Here is a 27,785-nt window from a genome sequence, read left to right as displayed (position 1 = left end):
ACAGTATGACACCGTAAATTACGGAGATTGTACGGCAAAGTACCGCGGTTGTACAGTCATTTACCGTTATTGTACGGTAAGATACCGTGATTGTACGGTAAAATACCGTAATTGTTAGTAAAATACTATAATTATCCGGTAAAAAAGTACTGTTTTTGTCCGCTAAAGTACCATAATTGTACGGTAATGTATCGTAATTTTACGATAACTTATCGCTAAAATAAGGTATACTTGGAGGTAGGTAACCGTTGGAATACGGTAGTGCGGAAAGTTCAGAAGTATATATTCTACCGTATTTTGACCGTACGTTACCGTTCTATACCGTATTTTCACCGTTCTTTACTGTACGTTACGGTGTTTTACGGTTTTTACTGTGCAAGTAGAATGCTACTGTAATCTACGGTGACCATACGGTATGTCGACCGTATTTTTACCGTATAATACCGTAATTCTACGGTATTTCAGACCCGCCAGGGAGTGCTCTACTCTCGGCTAGCAAAAGTCAAGTGATTTTTTGAACTAAAATTGTCTCTATTTATTTTCTTTGTAGAATAATATTTACACATAAATGTCATGGAAAAATGTTAGTTTCAACACTCATAATATTTTTAAAAGACATTTTGCTTTTAAAATAAATAAAAAAAATGTTTAAAAAAATTATTCCGTGGACGTCCGTGTGTCTGATGTATGTATGGAAACTGGCGTGGTCACGATAATTGCCGAAAAACTTAACTGAACAAGTCCATTTTTTTTATACGCTTCTGTATTATCCAAAACTAAGTCATTTTGAAGATCGCGGTCTAATTTAATGTAATTTAATTATAATTAGCAATAAACTAAACGGCTGCCCAATTTCAAAACACAGTAACTAACATTTAAAAATTTTTTTCAATTTTTTTGATTAAAAAAAAGTTTGTCCACCAAATTGATGAAAAATTTAATTTGTGAATAGAAAATACTTGAATATAACTATTTTTAAGAAAAAATACTTGAAATTAAGGTCTAAAAGTTACAAAAAATCCAGCAATACTAGAAAAAATCAGGTATAAAAATTTTGCAGTTACTGTGTTTTAAAATTGAGCAGCCGTAAAATCCACTTATCGTTTGTATATCTATATCTATGTAAATAAGGTTCATTTACAACACATGCGGAGTAACTTTCGTTTCTGGGCGGACAATGGCGCGAAAAATTTATAAGTATCTGTAAGGACTATATTTTTCAGTAATAAAAATAATAGATGAGCGTCAACTTGTCCTTACAACGACTTGTTCTAACACAAGTTTTACTTACATTGATACTCAGAATCAATGCGGTATATTTATTAATCGACGTAATAAGTAAAATTTTGTTAATCACAGCAAGTAAAAAATTGAAACTGATGATATTTTTTCACAATTTTTGCATTTTAGCTTGCATTGACTCCCAGAGTCAATGCACTCATTTTTTGTCAACATCTTTGGACCTATTCGTCCGATTTTTCTGAAATATTGATACGTTTTAAACCAACAATAAAAATATTAATATTAATAACAAAAATAAGATATCATTTTACGATAATAATTATCAAAGCGTATAGCAATTAAAAAAAAAAAAAAAGCGATAGAAAATGAAGAAAAATATCATCGTCGTTACAGAAATCGAATTACCCTGAAGGATAAAACTTAAATTCACAGTAAGGGTCTCGAGTTTTTCTTCGAAATAAAAAAATAAACTCGGAGGATAAAAAAAGTAATACCATCAAGGAAATCACAATAAATCTTTTTTCGTTCATTATTTTCCGCTGAAAGATTGATCTGCAGTACCCATGAATTTTTTATCCATTATTAAATAAATAACGTTTTCATTATTTTTTTTTGCTCTCTAAAAAAAAAAAACTTACTTCAACACCATTAGCGGACACAGCAAAATTGCGTAATAGGACACCATGAAGATAAGATATTTTTGCGAGCGTATTTCTTTAGCGACATCTATTTCTGGATCGTAAGTGTTAGTTGTAAACGCGGATAATCCGACTGTAGCGGTTGTTGTTGTCAAACTTCCGCTCCCACATTTTGTGTTTCGGTATGGCCTATAATGACAAAAATGTAAACATTAACCATAAATATTATCACAATCTTCAGATTAAAATAACACTTGGGTAAATATTTTCGATTATGAATTTATCTCAATTTATAAAATCAATGTTTATATTTATTTAACCTAGTTAGAGAAATTTCTCTTCATAAAAATCTTTGTTTGTAAGCATTTATAATACAAATCGTTTTAAAACATAAAAGTGATTCTATTAAAGACCTCTTGAGGCTGCATTGACATTCGAAGTTAATGCAATGGCCGTTAGTGTTTCAACCAATGATATTTGTTAATAATTTCACGATAAAATTCTAATCAATCATTTTTACCTAAAAATAAAGTATTTATAACTGCTCAAATTGAACCAATTTTTACACAAAAATAGCATATGTGTACTGCATTGACGCTCAAAATCAATGTATTGTCTTTACTGAATTTTGATAGATAGATAGATAGATATATATTTATTTGTCCTTAGAGCCGAAGCTCCCTCAAGGCCATCAATAAGCAATACATTATATATATATATATATATATATATATATATATATATATATATATATATATATATATATATATATATATATATATATATAAGTATACAGTATAAAAATACAATTACAATGGTACTGTAAGTTTGATAATATAACAACAGCAAAGTTTTAAAGTTACCTAAATACAATAAAGTTACTTAATAAATTTACAGTAGTTAGTTAGTAAATTTATAAATACTTTGAGACACTTTGAAACAGAAATTATAATTAGTTAAACAAATATAATAATGATTTTAATTGTCATTAGCCAGAAAAAATGAAAAAGATGCATTTTGAAATTCAGGAAGATTATCTACAGTTGTCAGCCCAGGTGGCAACGAGTTCCAGATACGTATACCATTGATTATAAAAGATTGTTCATACATATTACTATTTGCTCTTGGCAAACGCAAGTAATCTTGTCTAATGTCACCTCTACGCATTGATACATTAAGATATTGAAGTCCTGGGCCAAACAACTGCCGATAATTTAGCCTTATTTCTTTAAAAAACAAACATGCTATGAAATAATCTCTTCTCTTACTTAATTTTAGCCACCCTAATTTATTATAATACGGGGTTACATGTTCATATCTGGATAATTTGAAAATAAATCTTACGCAAGAATTCATTTTTCTTTGCAACCTAAGCAGCAGCTTTTTCGACATGTTGGTAAACGCAGCACAACAATAATCAAAAATCGGGAATATAAGTGTAGTCACTAATTTTACTCGCAATTGTTCATTAAATATTTCATTGTTAATTTTAAGTTGAGCTAACGTTTTCATAGCTTGATTACAAGTCTTTAATACTTGGTGTTCCCAAGAGAGATTATTATCTAAAATGACCCCTAGATATTTGACAGTATTAACATAAGGAATAACGCAATTATCAACTAAAATATTCTCTGCATTTATACAATAATCATTGCTAACTTTTAGTCTACTGCCAAAGATGATTGCTTTGGTTTTTGAAGCATTTAACTTCAAGCAATTTAAATCACACCATTTAACAATTTTTTCTATTTCACTATTCAATAAAGCAATGGTAATGAAACTAGAGTGTCCGATACCAGATAATTAATTTATGAATAATTCTTATTTATAGTTTCGCGTCAGATTTCCAAGCAAGCAAAAGTTATATAAAATTCTGTTTCGATGCTGCATTTATGCTCAAAATCAATGCATTTTTTCTAGTAGATGCCTTAATTAGGAAAATTTATTCATACTGAAGTTGGAATTTCATATAAACAAATTTTTACACGAAAACTGGCATTTTTTAATGCATTGACTCTCAGAATCAATGTATAAGCTTTAGTAGGTATTCTAATTTTTATGACAACTGTTCATTATATCACAATAGAATTTCAAACAAAAAAATCTCTTTATTAGTCCGAATTTTATCCTGCATTGACGCTCAAAATCAATGCATCATTTTCAATTAACGTCTTAATGAGTAGTAAATGTTTATGATATCACAATAAAATTCTAACCAAACAAATCTTTTTATTACTCCCAATTTCATCCTACATTGACTCTCAAAATAAATGTATAATCTTTAGTAGGTATTTTAATTTTTATGACAACTATTTATGATATCACACTAGAATTTCAAACAAACGAATTTTCGTATCAGTCCGAATTTTATCGTGCATTGACGCTTAAAATCAATGTTTCATTTTCAATTAACGTTTGAATTGGTAATAAATATTCATGATATCACGTCAAAATTTTAAGTGAACAAATCTTCATCCGAAAACTATCCTCCACATACTGACTTTTAAAATCAATACAGTCAATAACTCGTCGGAACTTACTCATCAGATTTTGATGAAATTTTGATACGTTGTACTTTAAACCAATCAGAACAAAATAATAACAACAATATTCATTTATGATCATTATTTTAATTATTACCGGTAAAATCTTGAATTAAGAAAAAATACTTACATTAAGTCAGTACTAACATCACTGTCATGTCTTGAAGAGCCTTTTCTCCTTGCTTCAAAAATAGCAACTGTTGACAGCGGATCTTCTTTATTTTGCAACTCACGACTCGATTTGACATAAATATACGCAGTAATTGCCAATGGTGCAATATACCTGGAATAAAATATTATAATTAGATTATAATTAACATTAATCGATCAAAGAGTTATCGAAATTTTTAAATACACATTTTAATTACTCGTTTAACAAACAATGTGAAATAACAGATGACAGATATGCGAATTGAAAAATACAATTTAAATATTGTATGCAGTAATTCCGCCCGTTGTTTATCAGTTATTATTCGCCGATCGAGCTCTATAATCGTATGAATATTAATTGACAACTAAACAGCGAAATACGGATTGTATTTTTCATGTCCAATCGCAAGAATTAAAATAAATGGTGATTTATCTATAAAATTGCCAATTTTTAGGTAAATTTCATTAGAAATTTAGTTGTAGTCGGTCTCATGTCGTAATTTAGAGAAAATTTATTTCAAATCATTTCAAATTACACTTCTTAATCAGGGATGTCAGCAAGATTGTGCCCACAGTTCTCACGTGATCTTTATGAAATTTCGTGGGCTCGTTCTGTGGATCAATACTAAGATCAAGTTCGAAGATGAGCAAAATCAGCCGGTTAGCTTACAAGTTATGGGTGTTCGAAATTCTATTTTTAAAAAATTTCGAATTTTGTATATTTTATGGAAATAATTTTCCAGATGTAAAAGATAGATGAAATCTATTAAATTTATCTCAAACTTCATTTAATTACCATCAATTTAAGCTATTATTCGTCGACTTTTGATACTTTTTTCAATTTATTTCGTAATTGGGAAAATTAAAAAACAAATCAAGAATAAATGAATTTTTAGCTTTTATCATCAAACGACTTTCATCTGTTACAAATTCGATTTTTTAGGTAAATGTCTTAGAATATCTATTTGTTGTAGTCGGTTCCATATCGTTATTTGCAAAAATATAATAATAAATAAATTTTAAGACATTATTGCCTTTTAATAACGTGTTTTTTTCAATTTCAAACAAGAAATCTACCTATCCGTGTCGGGTGTGGCCAAATGGCGCATTTATTGTACAATACGCTGAGCATGAAAGTTTGAGAGGACAAACTAATCCTTAAAAATATTAGCCATCCTAGTGCTTGGACCTAAAATTCAAGTTGCATGTCATCGTCAACACATTGAACAATTAGTATATAACAATATTTTTGTGTTTGCACACATCCAACACAAAAAATGGCAACTAAAATTAAGGTCTGCAACCGGGATTTAAAAAAAATTTTATATTATCGCATAATTTAAAACTTAAGTCTTTTTAAAGTGTTTTTTCATGAAAATTTCATACTTATGGAATATTAAAGAGGATAATTACGTCAATAAAAATAAACCCCGCATGTACTGCTGAATGTCGTCAACGAGATTTCCGAGGCAAATCCCCAGGCCGTCGAAGTGCCCTTTTTTGAAGCTCTGCAACATAATAATATTATTATTAAGCATACATAAGTAATGTTACTGAGAAGTTATTCTAGAAGATTCAGGAGCGACTTAAGGAAAAAAATCTTCGACATTAGTCTGCATTATATCCTGCATAAGAAAACAACAGTCGTATTCTTATTTCTGTTTTTCTGTATTATATCTGAGATACAGTGAATAATAATAAAATAATATAAATGGAAGCAGCTTACCGAGAGATCAAGGTAAGTAGTATAAATTGGAAACGGCAGCACAATGCATATTGCGAAAAACCATGATCCGAGAGCACACACAAACGCTGGTATTCTTGGTTTTCCAGGATCGCTTAATAAACGGTATCGATCCCCAGCAATCAGTAAATATGTCATCATCGATACGTGGAATGGAATGTCCTGAAACGAGTCAAATAGATTCGTTTAATTAATATTTACTTTATCTACGTCAATATTGTTACACGATTGTTTTGGTAATACTTTGTAAATTCAGTTTTATTTGTATTGAAATGATAAGTGTGGTTCTCAAGTAAAAACATATTGAAATTTTGTGAAAATCGATCGTGCAGATTCTTAGATGTTGGCAAAAACAGAGTGCATTGATTTTGAGTGTCAATGCAGTGAAAATGGCATTTTTGTAGGCAAAAAAGGACTTTTTACATGGAAAGTTTATTGCAATGTTACTAATTAGAATTATTGATTGAGAAATTGGTTAAAAATGTATTGATTTTGAGTGTCAATGCAGCCTAAAATTTTCATTTTTTATTTAAATACTCTTTTAATTAAAATTTCCGCGGGAATTAACTAACTTGGGATTTTTTTAGAGATATATGCATTGATTTTAAGTGTAAATGCAGTGCAGATAGAAGCATTGGTCAAAAATACATTAATTTTGAGTGTCAATGCAGCCTAAAATTGTCATTCTTCATTCAAATACTTTTTTATTTGAAATTTTAGCGGGAAATAAAAAACTTGAGGTTGTTTTTTTTAGATATTGATTAAAAATGCATTGATTTTGAGTGTCGATGCAGTGTAAACCGGTATTTTTTATATATAGTTATTTTCTATATGTATACGCAAAGGCAGGTCTTTTGGTAAGCTTGAAGTGACGTCACGAGGCTGAGATTATGAGTGCATTCTCAACAAAACCGAGTACGTTGTTATCGGTCCAGCGAAGCTCTGTGAGGTTACTTATTTTACAAAACGGTTTTGTAATTTTACAAATATTTTTAGATTAGCTAAGTTTGTAAAATTACAATACTTTCCTTGAATTTTACTTGAATTGAAATAATAAAAAAGATAAAAAAGTTTGGAAAATCCAAAAGTGCACGACTCATAATGCTCATTTAATTATGAAATATAAAAAAAAAAAAAAAAAAACTTAAGTCGTTCAAAATTAATTGCCGAAAAAACAGCTGTAGTAGGAAGGTACTGCACAAGCGCCCCTGGTGGAATAAAATGTACATAATATCTATAGATGTAGATGTATCACCATCCATGTTAATTTTACGTGGATATATATAGATATACAGTCTTGTAGTTTTCGTTTTTTATTAATTGTAATTAAACTACACTGAATCAATTAACCATTCGCATTCAGTGACCTACAATCGTCGATTAGAATTAAAAAAAAAAATTTAACTCAAATAATGGATTATTTCACAAGTTACAGTGTTTCCGGGTTTCACACTTGACGGACAGGAAAATTTTTTGACCTATTTTGGTGTTTTTTTCCAATTCTATTGCAGTAAATCAATTTTTAAAAAGTATGAAATTAATCTCCATTAAATTATCTCGACAATAGTATGCAAAATATCTTGATTCCGTGAACTAACAAGGCTATAATGATAAAAATAGCCGCCAAAACGAGGTGAAAAAAATTTTTCGATCGTAAAGCACTCTCTGATGCTTCGCATCATGAGTCGTGCAAAAGATTTGATTTAATATTTGTTGTCATTTTATTTTTATGAAGCGCTGACTAGATTTTGAATCTCACGTAGACCTAATCATTACAACTTAGATTATATAAAGTGAAAATAATATTTACCCTAACTAAGAATCGAACGCGAGCCGCGCGCTTGCCAGGCTGATACCTAACGCCCTACGCCGTACGACCGATAGGTGATTCAATATCTTATCATTCTTATAAGCTAATCCTATGTAGTGATTGAGTATTACGGCTTATTATTGATTATTTACATTATTTGTGTTATTTGATGCTGTTTATCGATGGAAAATAACTAACTTTTACATTATTTATAATTCATTGAATATTATAAAAATTAAAGTCTAACATATACTCATTCAAATATGTTGATTTCGAAATGATCGTTTGAGCATATTATTAAAATTTATAAAAGATAAATGATGCCTCGAATTTATTATTGCAAATAAACAACCATAGACTAAAAATTAGTAAAAATAAATATGAAGGACATTGTTGTTTTTTGATACATCAGTCTGATTTTTGTAAAACTGAAAAGTATTGTTTTTAAAATTGGAAAACAGTGAAGTAGAATTACAATTCGTGTAATATAAATAAAATTTTCTGGTAACATTACATTGCACTGTGTCATTTTACAATGAAAATTGTAAAAATAAAAAAAAAGCTTTTTAAATTTTTTATGAGATTATTGTAATATAAATTACAATATTTTTTTGTGATTTTACATACAATTATACCGAATCAGATCACAAATAATGTTTACATAATTAAAAAGCTTTTTCTTGTTAATTGACGAGCGGTTCTGTAATATTACAATGCGTGTTTGGTTTATACAAGAAGATTGTAAAATTACAATACATCTCAGTAGATTTCCTGACAGGTGTTGGACGGCTTTTTAAGCGCCGCACCACCGCTGCACTACAGCCATGACAATTTTGATTATTTTACAAATGCCGCATCACCGCCGCACCACCGCCGCACCACAGCTGTGTCGCGCCCGGGTAAAAATAACATTATTATTTTTTACGAAAAAATAATAAATTTCGTTCGACCGCCGCACCACCGCTGCACTACCGCCGCACCATACCGCTGTTTGATGGTATATACATTGAAATAAATATATTTGTTGATCATTTAAATAGCTTAACTAAATTCGTCGGTTAACTATGGCTTGCAGCGCAGTTGGCAATGTTCGAGATTTCCATGCAGACGATCCAGGTTCGAATCCCATCACAGTTCAATTTTTAAAATTCTTTCAGAGTATCTCGATACGCGTGCCGCTTCTGTGCAACCCGAGGATGAAATTAAAAAGCTACATCAACAATACGACTAAAAAAATCAATAACTTCGCGGTGCTTTGGCCTGATTTAAAAAAATTTTTTTTTTTTAATATTAGGCATTTGATTAAAAGGAGGTTGATCAATAGGTCTTAGATTAAGATGTCTAGTCGTATTATTTATTAATTTATTATTGCGTGATAAGTGTAGGTATGACTTGGCATTGGTGCGGCGGTGCTAGGGAGAGTAAATTTTTAGCGTGCGGCGTAATATTCCGCCAAACGGCGATCGCGCAGCAGTGGTGCGGCGGTCGAACGAAATTTATTATTTATCCGTAAAAAATAATAATTTCATTTTTACTCGGGAATTTTGCCTATCATTTGTTTTGTAATATGATTGTAATTTTACAAAAATTTTTAACAGTGTACATTGATTTTGAGGGCCAATGCAGGGTAAAAGTTGCATTTTATGGGGAAAAAAGACCAATTACATTAAAATTGTACCGCTATGCTACTTATTAGTATTACTGATTAAAACATTGATTTCGAGCGTCAATGTACAAGAACAAATCATTTTTCATATAAATTCTCTTTGAATTGAAATTTTATTGGAAAATAATGAATAAGTATTACCAATTAAAATGTTTACTAAGCATTCCATTGATTCTGAGAGTTAATGCAGATTGCAGAGCAAAAGATCTGTTATACTATCATAGATAATTATTATTACTTTTTTATACTTTCTGTTTGCATGTAGTAAATATGATGGATGTAATATTTATTTGTTATCTTGAGAGCTCTAAATAAAATGTGTTATCTCTCGCACAACGTGTGTAGGGAGGCAGAATATACGGAAGATGGATGAATACGTAGATAAACAGATGAATAGACACATCTGATCGAAAGTGGATACTCCAGAGAATGTGCTTCCGCTTGAATACTATCTCCCGGAAATGAACGTTTCCCGATTATTATCGTTACAAAGGTTCGTGTTGACATGATGAAAATTAAATTTTCACTTCGGTTGTTTACAATTTATATATGTTAACATAATTTTGTAATTTTTAAAATTTAATAATGTGTAGTTGTCTATCATCATTTTCGGATGAAAATTCCAATTTAAAGTGATTTTGTACAGCTTTTGAGATTTCGTGACTGCATTGATACTCAAAATCAACACACTACTTGTAGTAAAGTTTTAGACACTAATTTATTAATAATACTTCATTAAAATTTTGATAAAAAGTGTCTATGGTTTATGGCGCGTTTAAATTACATTGACACTCAAAATCAATGCACATAATATTTAGACTATTGTTTACATTCATTTTAGTCATCATTTTTTATAATATTAAGTTGAAAATTCAATAAAAAATTTTTAACTTCCCGCTAAGAAAATTGAATTTTCAAAAATCGGGAAGTTATTGGTTTTACCCCGTTTTGCGAAAATCGAGTTTTCATTAGATATCGACGTTTTGAGGTCACAGGAAGCTTCCCTGACTCTTCCCACGATGGTGTTCGTGCGGCTGTATGTATGTGTGTGTGTTTATGTATGAAAACTTATTATAATTTTTGAACGGCTCGGCCGATCGGATCGAAATAGGTAGCGATCCAAAGAATATCATTGCCATTAAATTTCGTAAAAATTTGAATTGATTCGGTTCGCTAGATTTTAAGAAATCTCAAAAATAAAATTTTCAAAAAATCGTTTTTTTGGAATAACTTTTAAACGGGTTTATCGATCAACTCCAAAAAACTAATCCGCTGTTAAGTTTGAAAAACTACGTTGATTGCAACCAGTCCCGTCAAAATCAGTTGATTCGTTCAAGAGTTATCGAAAACGAAAAATTTCGAAAAAAGTGTTTTTTTCACATAACTTCGACATTTCTCTTTGGATCGTTATTGATCGTTATTGATGGAATGGAATAATTATTAGATCCCAAAAAAACCACGTCGATCGCCACCAAGAACGTGAAAATCGGTTAATTGCTTCGTGAGTTATCGTTGTCGAAAAAATTCAGAAAAAGTGAATTTTTCAAATTTCTCTAAGATTTTCGGTTCGATCAGTTTATATTTGAAAGTATATTATAGAATTGGAAAAACTGCGTGGAATACTGTCAACCGCGTAAAAATCAGTTCATTCATTCAGAAATTATTGCTATTTGAAAATTCAAAAAATACTGTTTTATTAAACTTCTATCAGACTTTTGAGCTCGAAGAGCTCAAAAGCTTAGAACAGCTAACTCTATGAGCTCAGAGAGCTCGAAATAACAAACAAATTATATTTTGGAGCTCGAAGAGCTCAAAAACGTCGTAAGTGCAATTTTAAGCGCTTAGATATGGAAGTTTCAGGGATGGCCTTTAGGGTCAACCGTTTTTCAGATTTTTTTATGCAGAAGCTGAAAATTTTGAACTGCCTTGATGTTCGAAATCAATGAAGATACTAGTTTTACTCTTGTTTTTATCTTTTATACTCATATTTCTCAATAATATCAAGTTAAAAGTTCCATTTAAAATTTCTTTCAATTAAAACTGTTTTTTTTTTTTTTTTTTTTTTTTTAATTACATTGACAGCCGAAAGCAATGTAATCTTTCTTTTGTCTATATCTCAGGATGTACTTGTTCGATTTTTATGGAATTTTGACATGTTCTTATCATTGACTAACAATAAAGATATATGATAAAATGTAAAATAATAGTTTTGTAATTTTTTACTATTCGAATTAAAAATAAATAATAATTTTTTTTTTCTTTGAATCGTAGTTTATTAAGTCTGCTATCATTATCAATACATAAATTAGTCAATAAACAACGTGAATTTTTAAAAATTATTAATTTATCCAAACGCGTCAAATGGTTCAAATGACTCCCGCTCGGGGGGCAATTGAACCACTGCTTGGGGTCAATTGAACCAATGATATTTAAAACTCAAACCCGAACTTTTAATAAATAATATATTAATTGTTACTTGCTAATATTACTGTTGCACATTTTTGACGCACCGATATTATATTAAATAAATTAAAAATCAATTTAAAAATAATTTTCATTATAAATTTAATTCATCAAATTGTTAGGTTATTTCCTTGAATATTTTTCACGTAGAGTCAAGATGCGCGCGCATGTCTCATGCTTCTCCGTATGGTTCAATCCTCCCCGGGACTGCTGGTTCAATTGACCCCATATCATTTTTAAATAATTAATAGTAAATAATAAATAAATAAACTATTATATCACTATAAACAAAGTTGAGGATTATAAATTATAAGTATATACAACTACTACAATTCAAACTTTATCAATTAATTCAAAAATTGAAATATGATTAAACAATTTGTCACCAGCCGAAAACAAAGTTTACATGCCTAAAAATAAGAAAATTTCAATTTTTCAAAATTTATTAATCGCAATGATTTCAAATTTTGATCATATCTGAGTTTAACATATTAGAATCTAATTCTAAGAGCATGAAGCGTTTTTTCAATTTTTTCGATTTTTTAAGTCGAGTGGTTCAATTGCCCCGTGGTTCAATTGACCCCCTTCTCCCCTAATAATAATAATTATAATAAATTAATTTATTATTATCATTAAAAATATACTGCCAACTTCATTATCCAAGTTCATCATAAAAATTAAAAAAAAAAAAGTGTCTAAAACAGTTGTAATTACATGAAATCAACATTGTCTGTGTTTATCTTGCTTTCGCGCTCGTTTAGTCGGAAAATCAAGAGGAAAAGCGTTTGTGGGGAACATCAAAGGTCGTTTTTAATGAAAACTTGAAGTTTTTTTTTCTCATTCATTAATAGATGATGAAGCGTGAACGACTGCTTTGTACCGTTCCCAGTTCTCATTTTCAAGAATTATTTTCCAATTGTTGAGTTTTTAATTGCTAACATTGATTCAACAAAGCTAATTAGCCCAATAATTCTTTCTAGAAAAAAAATCGAACTTTTGTTAATAAAACGAGGACTTTTACAGCTTTTAAGATTAAATACGGGCGCTATCAGCTGTTCCGATTGCTCGTCGCCATCTTGCTTTTGATGGGGCCTTTCGTTATTTAAAAAAAAGGCGCGAATTTTTTAAAATTTGAATTTATGAATTCGCGGGAAATTTAATTTCAAAAAAATGTTTTTTTCCTTTGTAATTAAATTATTTAAAGTTGTGTGTTAAATTTTAAACTGAAAATTCCTTTTAATTGGAAATAATCTATTTAAATAGTGGGTTTGTTTATATTCAATAAAATAAATGAATGTGTCGGTGAGTGTGTGTTAAATAAAAGAGAGAATAATTGAGCATTAAAGGGGTGAAATGTCAAATTGACGTCCTATTGTGAAGTAAAAACATAATATTGAATTATTGTCATATAATAATATATTTAATGTGGTAAAATTCAATTAATCATGATAAAGTTTATTTTTAGTTTATGTAACCTTAATTTACTGGGTATAAATATCTGGAACGAAATTTTGTCAATCATCGTTGTGGAAGAAAAAATTGAAGATTGATTAACGATAATTATAAGGGGAGAATGAAAACTTATTGTGACGCCAATTGTACTGAATTATTTATATAATTTTATTGTCGGTTTACACTGAGAACAAATTTTCGATTTTTATTTTCAAAGAGGTATTATTGTTCTTTTTAATCAAATTTTGTGATAAATACTTGTAATTTATCAATGCATAAGGTATCAGCTATCATTTCCATCCCTTTCAGTAAAAATTTTAAATAATGTTAAGATTTAAAATAAGGGTTTCTTCATCCAAAAACTTATGTTATAACTACATTGACGCTCAAAATTAATGCACTGCATGTAGTAAATTCTCAATCTTAATTTATAAATAATAATCACGTTAAACATTAAAACATTATTTTGACTTTATTTGAGCAATGTAGTAAATTCGTCTCTTTTTAATCGAAATCTAAAAAGAGAGATCCAAACAATTTTTAATTCTCATGATAAACAATATTTCGAAATTTTTGAAACCATATTTCTAATAATCAATGATATTCTTGATATTATCTCTTTTCGTGTTAATTTTATTCGAATGTCAACGTCTAACTCTACGACATAAAATGAACTTTTTGGTTTCTCATAAGAAGTAATAATGAAAACAAACATTTTTGTGGACTATAAAATACTTTGTTGAATTCTATTATATTATATTTTACCTCCTTCCAATAGAAACCCCTATAGCAACCGTTGCCTAGCAGCAAGGCTTCACATCTTACCAAACCAACTTTTTATTTGGAGAAGATTGTTTTCCTCCCTTCTAATAATGGTTTCTAGAGCGACATTAAGTTGAAATTCTTTAAATAGAAACTGAAATTTTTGAATTGCATTGACGTTCAAAATCAATGTACTTAATATATCTAGACATACACAGAAAGAGAAATTTCTTGACTGGAGAACAAAATTCTTGGCTCTAGAAAATTTTTTAATTTGATCAAGATTTTTAGATACTTTAGGGAAGTAGCGCCACCTACTTCAACTGAGAAAAAAACTTTCTCACCTTGAGAAAATTTTTCTCTTGAATATTTGATACCCATTTTATATTATTTTAGCGTGCAATTATGCATATTGAATGAAAAAAAATGATTCAATATTATTTGATCTTCCCATTTAATGTGTTAATTAATAAAAATATTGACGAAAATTGACTTCTATCGAGATATTTAATATTTTGGAGCAAGAGAAAAATTTTCTCAAGAAAATTTACTTCTATCAAGAATTACATTTTTTGGAGCAAGAGGCTGAATTTTCTCAAAACAACAAGATTTTCTTGACTTAAATAAATTTTCTTGGATCAAGATACGTATTTCTTAAGGCAAGAGAATTAATTTTGTTGGAATAAGTGAAGTTTCTTGTGTCAAAAAAAAATTTTTTTTTCGTTCAAGAAAATAATTAGGAAGAAAAATATTTTCTTGGCTCAAGTGAACCTTTTTTTCTGAGTGTATCTTTTCTAGTATTTTATAAAACATCAAGCTAAAAATTCCATTCAAAACTTCTTTTAATGAAAAATGACGCGTTGAAATTGCATTGCTACTCAAAATCAATGCACTTTATATGTCTAGACATACTTTTTATGAAATTTTAATCAATAATAATATCACTTTTTGAATAACATTAAAAATCTATTAACTCGTCGAGTATAAAAAAGCATATTGCCAACTTAGATATAAATAAAATTGAAAACTTTGTTCGAATTATTGTTCCATAATAAATACAATTGACCTACTAGTTATTGACCATTCTTGCTCCTAATTATTTCACGTCTGTTCGTTATTTAAACAGTGCGTTAATAAATCATAATTCGATCCATGAGGTGTAAAATAATAATAATAAATAAGCGATAGTACGAGGGGTAGAATACGAAGGGATGTCAATCATACTCTCGGAAGTATACGCATGATATAACTCAAATTCCATAAACATTAACAATGAAAATGATATTTAATTGAAAATTTTATATTTTTAGCTAATAATTGTTAGTAAGAATTAATTGCAATTACGTTACATGCTTCCAACAATACAATGTAAGGTATGTCAGATAAATTTACAATATTTACTGATGCTGGAATGTTTTCAAAATTTTTATATGGACAATGACTTTATTGTGGGTACGTAATAAAATAGAATTTTTTAGCTATTTTTATTTTTTTAGTATGCATTCATAAGGACCGTTTTTTTAGTTATGAATTTGTCTGATAAATAGAAGTGTAGAGTGTAAATATCGAGTATAAAAGTCCAACAAATGTAGTCAATATAGATTTTTTACGTAACGAACGTTTTATACTACATTTTATTATTATTATTTTTTTTTCTTTATATTTATATTATTAATAATATTGTATTTCAGTCTCAAGGATGAAAATTTAAATTTACAAAAAAATCGAATCAATAGATCTCAAGATTTTGAAAAAAATATATGTGCGTTGATTTTGATCGTCAATGTAGTAATAAAAGATTAACAATTGCATTGAAATTATCTGATTAAAAAATATTTAGAATAAGACTAAGCTACAACTAATCAAATACTCAGTGAAATAGTGATTACATTGGTATTAAGTGTCAATGCTGTCTAAAATTTTATTTATTTTGTCGGAAAATAACGCCGAAAACTTATTGAAATGTTTTATTTAGATTAAAAAAAAAAGGCATTGATTTTGAATGTTAATGCAGCTTGAAATTGTCATTTTTTATAGACAAAAAGAGACTTTTTACACGGAAAGTTTATTGCAGTGTTACTAATTAGTATTATCGATTGAGAAATTGGTTAGAAATGTATTGATTCCGAGTGTCAATGCAGCCTAAAATTGTCATTTTTTATTTGAATACACGGAGAGAAATTTATAGGAAAAAATAAAAAATACTTTTAAGGCTGGCAATAGCCTGGTCGGTTCGGTGCCCGCTTTTCGAAAGAGTGGGACCCGGGTTCGATCCCGACACGCACCAATATTTTTCAGTGATTATAAATAAAAATATGTGCGTTAATGTTGCCAGCCTCTGGATGTGGCAGAGATAGCCGGGCGGCACACGTCTGACTTGGGTGATCACCCATTTAAGCAACAACTTGAATGAGTGATCACTCTAGTCAGCGTTGGCTAGCGCGAGGGATCTCTGCACACTAGGATAGGGGCCTAATGCTCCAGTGGTCGATAAAGAAGAATTTCTTATCAATCACTGTAGACTTAACCCAGCTCCGACTGTACTAACATGGGTTTTCTCTGTGGTTTCCCCATGTTTCTGTTCCAATACCCGAGTGGTAAGGACCAGGGTGAATGCGGTACAGAAGACACAAGTCGGTCCACAGCCGCATTAAGAAGTGTGTGTTGGGAATGAAAAAATCCCGACATGCAGGGGGGTGGGGTCAAAAGAAGTAGTGAGTATAATGAAGTAATAATAATGATGGAAGTAAATACAAAGCAGAGCTGGGAAAAAAGTGTGTTGTGTAACAAAGGGAAGTGAGAAATAATACCCCACCCTCCCTTGTAAAACACTGCCCAGGTGATACAAGTAAAACCTCCATTATTATTATTATTATTATTATTAAAAAATACTTTTGCTCAATTAACAATTTCTTGGCTCAAGAAACTCGCTGACGATCAAATATTCTATTATTATTAATTATTATTTTTGAAGAGAAGAATATCAATATTTATCTTCGGATAATAGATAAACAAAAGAATAGCTTTATTTAAATTAAGTAAAAATTATTTCAATCAATTAAACAATTTCTTGAGCTAAGAATATATATTCTTGAAAATTTTCAAGAACATAAATTCTTGTATCAAGAAAATTTTCTTAATAAAAGTATTTTTTTTTCTCAGTGTATATTTTTTTGCTAATAAATTTTTTTTTGTAATATATATTACAAATACATATTTAAATAAAAATTGATCTTTCACTAGAGTGAAAAAATTTCTTTTTCATAATTTTTATTCACTTGTGTATTTAATCTTAAATTGTTTATTCCAACTCAGTTATTATTGTGTTAGGTAATATTGAAAAATATTGTAGCAATTCTAAAGTTTCTCTAATAGAAGGGATATTTTCTTACTATACAATTAAGGGAGCAAAGTAGTTATGGAAATTCATTGTTTATTTTTACAATTTCATTTTATTTTTAAAACAAATTATTTATTTATAATACATACGTTGAATATTTATTAAATCCACCTTTTGGGTATGTAACTTTTATTATTTATATGAACAATATTACGTTTTTTACATATTACAAATGATTTTATTGGGAATCAAGTAAAATTATCGAAATTACTAATAATTTCAAATGCTTCAAAGTGGTCGTCGAAGTCACAAATAACTTGAGTTGTAATGATAAATATCTCAATATTATTAAGCATCATCACTATAATATTATGGGAATAGTTCCCATAATATTATAGAAATGGTTTCTATAGTATTATAGGAATGGCTCCTATTATATTATAGGAATGGTTCCTATAATATTATAGTAATGATTCCTATATATTATAGGAATCATGTCGATATTACAGTTATAATTATAGGAACCATTCCTATAATTATAGTAACATTTCCCAAAAATTATGGGTACAATTCCCATAATTTAAGTAATTGCTCCTAAAATGGTATAGGAAAACATTTCATTAAAATTATAGAAATGATTCCCATATTTTTCTCTCCGTGTACTCTTTTAATTGAAATTTCAGCGGGAATTAACAAACTTGGGGTTGTTTTTTTAGATATTCATTAAAAATGCATTGATTTTGAGTGTCGATGCAGTGCAAACAGGTATTTGTAACTTTCCGCTAAAAAAATTGAAAATTCTCAAAAATCGGGAAGTTATTGGTTTCACCCTGTTTTTCATGAAAATCGAGTTTTCATTGGATCTCGACGTTTCGAGATCCTAGAAAGCTTCCCTGACTATCCCCATGATGTGTGTGTGTGTGTGTGTGTGTGTGTGTGTAAACCTCTCATAACTTTTGATTGGCTTGACCGATTTAATCGCGGTTGGTGCCATTCAAAAGGGCTTGACTAAACTTAAATTTTGAATATAATTTAGACTGATTCGGACCGGTAGATTTTGAGAAATTTCAAAAAAACTACGAAAAAAATTTTTTTCAAAAGTTGTTTTTTCGTCCAAAACCACGTCGATCGCCGCCAGCCCGGTCAAAATCGGTTGATTCGTTCGTGAGTTATCGTTGACGAAAGAAAAAAGTGTTTTTTTTTAATTACTTCAAAATTCCGAGTTCAATCAATTTAACCTTAAAGATTCTTTATGAGGCTTGAAAAACTGCGTCAAATGCTTCCAACCCCGTAAAAATCAGTTCATTCATTCAAAAGTTATTGCGTTTTGAATATTTGAAAAATAGTGTTTTATCAAACTTCTATTAGACTTTTGAGCTCGAAGAGCTCAAAAGCATACAAAAGCTATTTCTTTGAGCTCAGAGAGCTCAAAATAACACACAAATTGTATTTTTGAGCTCGAAGAGCTCAGAAACGTTATAAGTGCAATTTCAAGCGTATGGAATTGGCGGGAAGTTGCAGGGATGGCCTTCAGGGTCAACCTTTTTCCTAATTTTTTATATAAAGATTTTTCCAGTTAAAATTTCAGCGCGATATATCTAACAAATATTACCGATTAAGATGGTTGCTAACTATTACATTAATTTTGGGGGTCAGTGCAGGACAAAAGTTGCATTTTATGAAGAAAAGGATCAATTACATTGAAATTGTACCGCAATGCTGTTTATTAGTACTACAGATTAAAGAATTGATTACAAAATACATTAATTCGGAGTGCAAATGCAGTCTAAAAGTGTCATTTTTTAATTAAATACGCTCTTTTAATTGAAATTTCAGCGGAAAATAAGAAACTTGAGGGTGTTTTTAGAAATATTGACTACAAATGCATTGATTTTAAGTGTCAACGCAGTGTAAACCAGTACTTTTTATATAGAAATTTTTCCAGATAAAATTTTAGCACGATATATCTAACAAATATCTAACCGATGAAGATGGTTACTAAATATTACATTGACTTAGAGGGTCAACGCAGTCTCAAGATTTGGTTGTAGGAAGACCGCCTTAATTGAAAATTATTATATTATTACTAATAGATGATGTCGTTATCACATTGCGTAGCATCGATTAACAAAATAATTACATTGATTTTCAGCGTCAATGCAGTTAAAAATCCCTATTTCCTCTATTTCTATAAAAAAATATTTTCTTGACTTAAGTGAACCTTTTTTTCTGTGTACTTCTGTGGCGAATTTTTAAATAGTTGAAAAGCAAACAAATTAACAGGTGAATTATAAATTTTTTTTGTACTTGTGGTTTTTGTTCAATCAAAGCAAATATGAACTAATTGAGATCGACTGAGAATTTCAAATGCTTAAATGAAATACTTAGTAATTATCGAGTTTCCGTCGTCGGGTGGTAAAAGAGATTACTCCCGTCAGTCTTAACATACAGATAAATGGAATACTGCGGTTTTGTTGAGGTACCTAAAGGTCTTAGCAGTGGTTGAGTGATACTTTAGTTCAAAGAACTATACCAAACATTACATCCGGAATCCTTGTAGAAAATGGACACTTTTCGAGAAAATTATGTTCACTACTTACCCTTTGACAAAACTAGATTAATTAATGTTACTTCGGACCGTATTTATTCGAATGAAATACTGACAAACAATTTTATCAACCGGAATAAATTTGCGTTCTTTGTTCAAAGATATATTGTACTTTTGATTGAAGAATTCGATTGACTGAATCTAGTGTTAGAAATTGTAGAATGGTTGATGTTAATAGGTTCTGGGTTGCGGTTTAAATACAATATCAAACTTTGAGAAGAATCGGATTATTAGATCTTAAAATATTGTCGATAATGAATTGCATTGATTTTTAACGTCAATGCTTTAAAAAAAAATTTACAGTGAAATAATAATAATTTACTGAGGACGGATACCTTTGGTTGGAATTTTAGTCCAACACTGATAAAATTTACTAATTGAAACTTTATTAATGACTACATTGATTTCAAGCGTTAATGCAGTTTAGAACTGCCATTAAATTATGTAAAGGGGATTTTATTTTTAAAATTTTGACTCGATAGCATAAACATATATCATAAATTGCGATGTTTAATAAGATTATTGCATTGATTTGGGACATCAATGCAGCTTGAAATTTTACTTACATTACAAAGCGTTTTTTTGAAATAAATTTAAATCGATATGGCTAATAGAAGTTATAAATTGTAATTTGTATTGATGGATGAATTGATTTCGAGCGTCAATGCAGTCTAAAACGTAATATTAGATAAAACGGATATTTTTATGAAATTTTAACACAATAAAACAAATTGAGGTCTTAACAAATCAGTGCATTGATTTTAAGAGTCAATGCAATCTAAAACTCTCATTTATCGTTTCAAGAGACTTTTTCTTGAAATTTTGACTAAATATTCCTAACATAGAAAACGATAACAGGAGTTTACTAAACAATACATTGATTTCGAGCATCAATGCAGTCTAAAACGTAATATTAGATATAACGGCCCATTTTAATGAAATTTTAACAGTATATAATAAATTGAGATATTTACGAATAATCGCATTGATTTCAAGCGTCAATGCAGTTTAGAACTGTTATTTATATGTGTAAAGGGGATTTTTTTCAAATTTTGATTCGATACTAGTAACAAATATTATACATTGCGATGTTTAATAATATTATTGCATTGATTTGGAATGTCAATGCAGCTTAAAACGTTTTTTACATTATAAAAAGTTTTTTAATAAATTTGACTCAATATAGCTAATAGACTTTACAAATTGTAATTGTTATTGAAGAATGCATTGATTTCGAGCGCCAATGCAGACAAAAACGTAATATTATCTATAAAGGCTCTTTTTGTTGAAATTTTAACACGATATAATTAATTAAAATGCTTACGAATAAATGTATTAATTTTAAAAGTTAATGCAGTATAAATACATCATTTATCGTATAATGTTATTGATTTCAAGCATCAATGCAGTTTAAATCTGCAATTAAATTATGCAGAGGAGATATTTTTCAAATTTTAACTCGATAGTGGTAACAAATATCATAAATTGCGATGTTCAATAAGTTTGTTGCATTGATTTGGAACGTCAATGTAGCTTGAAGTGTTAGTTTCATTAAAAAGAGTTTTGTCAATCAATTTGATTTGATATGCCTAATAGAAGTTACAAATTATAATTGTTATTAAAAGATGCATTGGTTTTAAGCTCCAATGCAATCAAGAACGTAATATAAGATATAAATGCCGTTTTTGATGAAATTTTAACACAATATAACGAATTTAGATGTTCACGAATAAATGCATTGATTTTAAAAGTTAATGCAGTATAAATACATCATTTATCGTTAATAAGTATTTTATTAATACGTTAACCTAATATTACTAACGAATACAACAAATTGAGAAATTTATTCAAAACTACATTGATTTTGGACGTCAATACCGTTATAAACTGTACTTCATTTTATGAAGACACTTTATATTGAACTTAAAATAGTAAATCACTAACAATTATAACACTTTTAAAATCTGACAAAAAAATACATTAATTTTAAGTGTCAATGCAGTCTAAAATCTTTATTTATCTTAAATAAAAAATCTGTAAAGATTTATTTTCAAAGATTCTCCTTAAATATTACCTTTTACGACGTTGATAAAATGTTACATTGATTTTGAGCGACAATGCAGCATAAAAACGTCATTTGTAATCAAAAAGCCTTATTTAATTGATATGTTAACGCGATATTAATTATCAACTCCTACAAGACTCATTTTTCAATAAAAATCTGCAAGAAAAATAATGAATTTCTTTTTTATTCATTAAGCCGAAAAGAAAACAAATTATGAAATCAATTACATTAATTTTTCTTTCAAAGTGATAACAATAATTAATAATCAAAAAACTTACTTGTATCATAGCCAAAGATAAGCACAAAAACTTTCCAAAAACCCAATTCTGGATCAACAAAACCGCGAGTGTAATTGGAAGAACAAACATACATTTAGCGATATCGGATATCGCGATATTAATTAAATACGCGTAAGTAGGATCGCGGTATAATTTATTCTTTGAAATATGAATAATCATAGCAGCGTTTGCGATAATTCCAATAGTTATCAAAACCGCGTAGATTAATATGAATAGCGGGTAAATTTTAGCAACCGCAAGTCGTAAAATCGGTTTTGAAAGATCGAAGTGATACGACAAATTATTGAGATCTTTTATGTATTCGGCAACTTCTGAGTAATATTGGCTCGGGATTAAAGCCATTTCGCGTTTAGCTTCCTCCATTTTGTTTTAGAGAAAAATCGGCCGATTTTTTGACAATTTAAGTAAAATAGAAGCTCTCCCGACTGTGCTGCGGCAACGACTGAATTTTATCGCAGGGTTGCATGGAGTATACGCGTGTTAAAGGACAATATGTTCATCCCCTACTTTCATCCCTTGTTTTATCGCGCATATTCCTTTCAGTTCACGGGATCTTTGCACGATCTGACGCTTAAATAACAAAAGAAACAAGCTCTATTGTTATCTCATGTTTTATTTATTATAAGTTTTTTTATTATGATTATTGTTATTGTTATTATTATTATTATTTGTTCTCTCGATATTATTTCGTTTTAGTCTCGAGAATAAAATTTCGAAATTTCATTGAAATTGGATTAATCGATTTTTAAACATTGCTAAAAAATTAGTGCATCGATTTCGAGTGTTAATGCAGAGAAAAAAATTTTATAAGTCTTATATAATTTAAATATCGAACTAAAATTTTTAACAAAAATTTTTTAAATTAATGAAAATAACTAAAAAAAATAACATTACATTAGTTTTGAGTGTCAATGCAGTGGTGCAATAATGTTATGAATTTTTTTTAATTATAATTTAAACCTGACATTGTTAACAAAAACTTCTAAAACTGATAAAATAGTGAAAAAATAACACTACATTGATTTTTAGTGTCAATGAAGTGTAAAAAATTTTTGCAGTGTAAATTTTAAATTAATATTTAAAGAAAAATTCCGGAACAAATGGAAGGAGTAATAAAAGTAACATTACATTGATTTTGAGCGTCAATTCAGTGCAGAAATGTTATTAATTATATAAAGTCTCTTGTAATATAAATTTCAACCAGATATTATTGACAAACATTCTGGAAACTGGAATAGATAGATAGATAGATAGATATATATTTATTTGTCCTTAGAGCCGAAGCTCTCTCAAGGCCATCAATAAGCAATACATTTTTTATATATATATATATAAGTATACAGTAGGGTGACGCAAAAAAACCGACTATTTTTTTCTTTTAGTCACGAGTGAAAAAATGTTAGTTTTTGATGTTTTAAGAGCTCTCTCCAGAGGACAGCTTAAAAAAAAATTTTTAAGATGTCGCTCCAAATTTTTTTAAATTTCAAAAATCGTCAAAAATCGAATTTTTTTTTTTTTTATTTTTTTCCTCGTTACGGGATAATTTTATAGACTAAAAAAAAACAAGTTTCTGAAAATTTCAGTTCAAAATTTGAATTTTGAAAAGTCGCTCATAATTTTTTTCAATTTATTAGTGCATTAGTTTAGATTTTTTCGAGCGACCTTTTACTATTCAAATTAAAATTCCATGCATTTTTTTTTTTTATTTAGTACAATAATTGATAAAAATACATCACGAGATGAACTAAAAATCAAGCACAACATAGAAAATATAATTTTTTTTTAATTTAATAATTTTATTTAATCAACTGCCAGGCGTGGGTTCGAATCCCAAGCTGGTCTTAGAAACCAGCTTGGTTGAAATTTGACCTTGCCGCGTAGGTTAAGATTTTTTCAAACCAAAAAGACCCCAACGTACCACTCCCAACACTTAAAGTCGGCGATATGACTAATTAAAGAAAAAAAAAAATTATGAGCGACCTTTCAAAATTTAAATTTTGAACTGAAACTTTCAGAAACTTATTTTTTTTTTTGTCTATAAAATTATACCGTAACGAGAAAAAAAATTAAAAAAAAAAAAAATTCGATTTTTGATGATTTTTGAAATTTTAAAAAATTTGGAGTGACCTCTTAAAAATTTTTTTTAAGCTGTCCTTTGGTGAGGGCTCTTAAAACATCAAATACTAACATTTTTTCACTCGACTCAAAAAATAAAAATAGTCGGTTTTTTTGCGCCACCCTAGTATACAGTATAAAAATACAATTACAATAGTATTGTGAGTTTGATAATATAACAACAGCACTTAAAATTATATTTTTATCTATATTATTAAGAGAATGAGCAAAATTCTGTAACCACACCGAGAAAAATTAATTATACTGTACCTACTATACAAAAATAGTAACCCCTACTATCTAAAATGGTAATAAAATTAATTAGTAACAAAATAATAGGTGGTATCATTGACAATTGTAATAGTTACTATTAATAATGGTAACGATTACTTTCAAAAATAATAATTGTAATTATTATAAATTATAACTGTTACAATCGAAGAGAGTAACTGTAACCATCTCAGATTGTAAAAATTCTGAAAGAAAAAATAATATAAATTTACTTAATTAAATCCTTTATTGAGATCCATATTTTAGCTATTGTACATTTTTTTCTTTGAAATATTAAAATATTTTAAATTCCCTTAAAAATTTTTTTTTGAAAATTTTGATTTTTTTGTAAATTTAAAATTTTTTTTCAAAAAGAAATGCATCCACGGTAACGCAGATTCTTAATTTTTTTTACTAGCTTAGATAGTAGTTATTATTATTACTGATGGTAACTACAACCATCAGGTTATATTAGGAATTACGATTTTGATAATAGTAGTAACTAATTAAAATAATAACAGTTATTATTACTGATTACCATCATAATAGTAGTAGTTATCATCAGGATGGTAAATACTACAATTCAGATGGTTTACTTAATTATTTAAATAATATTTACTACACGGAAAAAAGTAAACTGTAATAAATAACAGTCGATTTATAATAAGTAATGATCAACTGCTAAAAATTACCATTTCAAACAGTAAAATCGTGATTTTACTATTCACTTTATAATATTTACCATTTAAACGTTACAATTTACTCTTTACATGGAAGAAAATACTATTTCAAACAGTAATATTCGCTATGTAAATGTCTAAAATGGTAAAGTATAATAATTAAGAATTCAGACTTTGATATTTATCATTTCGTACCTAAAAAATGATCTTATGATATGTAATAAGTATAAAATAAAGTTAGTAAATTTCTAATACAAGCAACGTCAATATTTACAAAGTAAAATGGTAAATTTTAAACGCAACGCTAAAAATCAAATTGTAATTATTGACTTGCTTGAAATGGTAACAGCTACTAATCACTTATTTTCGATATTAAATTATAAATTGTGGCTTTTATACTTTCTACATTAAGTTCTGTAATATTTATATTTTTGCCACTCCGATGTCCGCTTTACTGTTTGAAACTATAAAAATTAACCGGAATCCGAGTGAATATTACAGTTTACTTTTTTCCGTGTACTATCGAATTCAGTTAATAGATTTTAACATAACTAGATAATAAACTCTACTATAAAATTTTCTCCGTGCAGTGTATTTATATGATAAAATGGGTTTTCATGGTTAAATTTGGTGTCGTTAGAAAAGTCTTGACCTGGAGTTGTGCCTTTTCATGGTTTCATATCATTCTTACCAATAGTCAACTTATGATGATAAGTATTTAAGCTGCATTCAAAAATGCTCTATCTCTAGATACATAATTAAGAAATGATTGTATACTAATTGAAAAGACCAAACGTGAAAAATTCAGGTTAAGATTTGTAAAGTTGGCAGCGGATTATGAGAGCAAAGTCATGACGAAAGAAGGAATTGTGAAAGAATGTCTGACGGAAAAAATCAAAGGAAAAGGGTATAAAAAGAGCTTAAAATGTAAGACGAAACTTCTAAACCAGTGCGGACTCGGTCAAGAAGAAGTGGACGCAATTAAAAATGCAAGAGGATCGGTTGGGATTGGAATAAAAATACGAGGAATGGATGTTCAAAGCCAGCTGCAATGTAATAATATAGAAAAATTAAAGTATAATCAGAGATACAAATAAATACATACAGGGGATTTGCCAGCATATCTAGAGAGAACATATGAGGAAAATTACGCCATAATAGCAAGAGCAAGATGTGGAACTCTGGAGGATGCCAGCAAGAAATGGAAAAGTGAAAAAGAGAGGACATGCTGGCTTTGCGGAAAAGGGCAAAACAATAGAGCATTGGTGGGAAGAATGCGAAGAAGTACAGAGAACAGCGCTCTCAATTGAAGAAATACTGATTAGTGAAGGAAGAAAAGAAGCAGCTATCTGGTTGAAAGAAATAGAAAAGAAGAAACGTGATGTCCGGAAGAAAGCACACTGTATATATATAAATTATATTAAATTAAATTAAATTAAAATAAGTAAATGTAATATAATAGATTTAAGTTTATGTAAAGATATATGTACTCAGTCCTATTTCTAGGCCCTCAAGGCTGAAATAAATAATTAATAATAATAAATAAATAATTAAGAAATGACCTTTTATCTTGTGAACTATTGACATTTTTAAAGATATAATCTCATCCCGATGTTACACTTATCAAGACCTTTCATTTAAGTACCCACATCATTTTTTCATATATATATATATATATATATATATATATATATACATGAAAAATATATCAAAATGCATATAGGTACTCAAATGAAAGCTCTTGATGAATGTAACATCGGGATGAGCTCATATCTTCAAAAACGTCAATAGTTAAAAAAGTACAGTGCAATTTAACAAAAGTTTGAAAAATCCAAAAGGGCACGCCTCATAACGCTCATTCATTTTTTAAGAAAGAAATTAATTGTGTAATTGATTTAAAAAAAAAAATTATAATTAAGTAATTTCTTACAGAGTATT

The 27,785-nt window shown here is 28.8% G+C and overlaps 1 protein-coding gene across 1 annotated transcript in view; it reads right to left on the bottom strand.

Moving 5' to 3' along the window:
- LOC123264245 (cholecystokinin receptor type A) overlaps nt 1-23,221 on the bottom strand; it is a 35,164-nt gene extending 11,943 nt beyond the window's left edge. Inside the window, exons 1-5 of the mRNA XM_044727436.1 lie at nt 22,762-23,221; nt 6,300-6,479; nt 5,987-6,081; nt 4,554-4,706; nt 1,881-2,069 (exon numbers count right to left, since the gene is read on the bottom strand). Of these exons, the coding sequence (XP_044583371.1) occupies nt 1,881-2,069; nt 4,554-4,706; nt 5,987-6,081; nt 6,300-6,479; nt 22,762-23,145 (1,001 nt within the window). The 5' untranslated portion in view covers nt 23,146-23,221. The remainder of the gene's footprint in view (nt 1-1,880; nt 2,070-4,553; nt 4,707-5,986; nt 6,082-6,299; nt 6,480-22,761) is intronic.
- Between the last annotated feature and the right edge of the window lie 4,564 nt (nt 23,222-27,785).

This window comes from Cotesia glomerata, linkage group LG4 (assembly GCF_020080835.1).
Source record: "Cotesia glomerata isolate CgM1 linkage group LG4, MPM_Cglom_v2.3, whole genome shotgun sequence".
Lineage (NCBI taxonomy): Eukaryota > Metazoa > Arthropoda > Insecta > Hymenoptera > Braconidae > Cotesia > Cotesia glomerata.
This window is presented reverse-complemented; position numbering and strand designations above follow the sequence as displayed.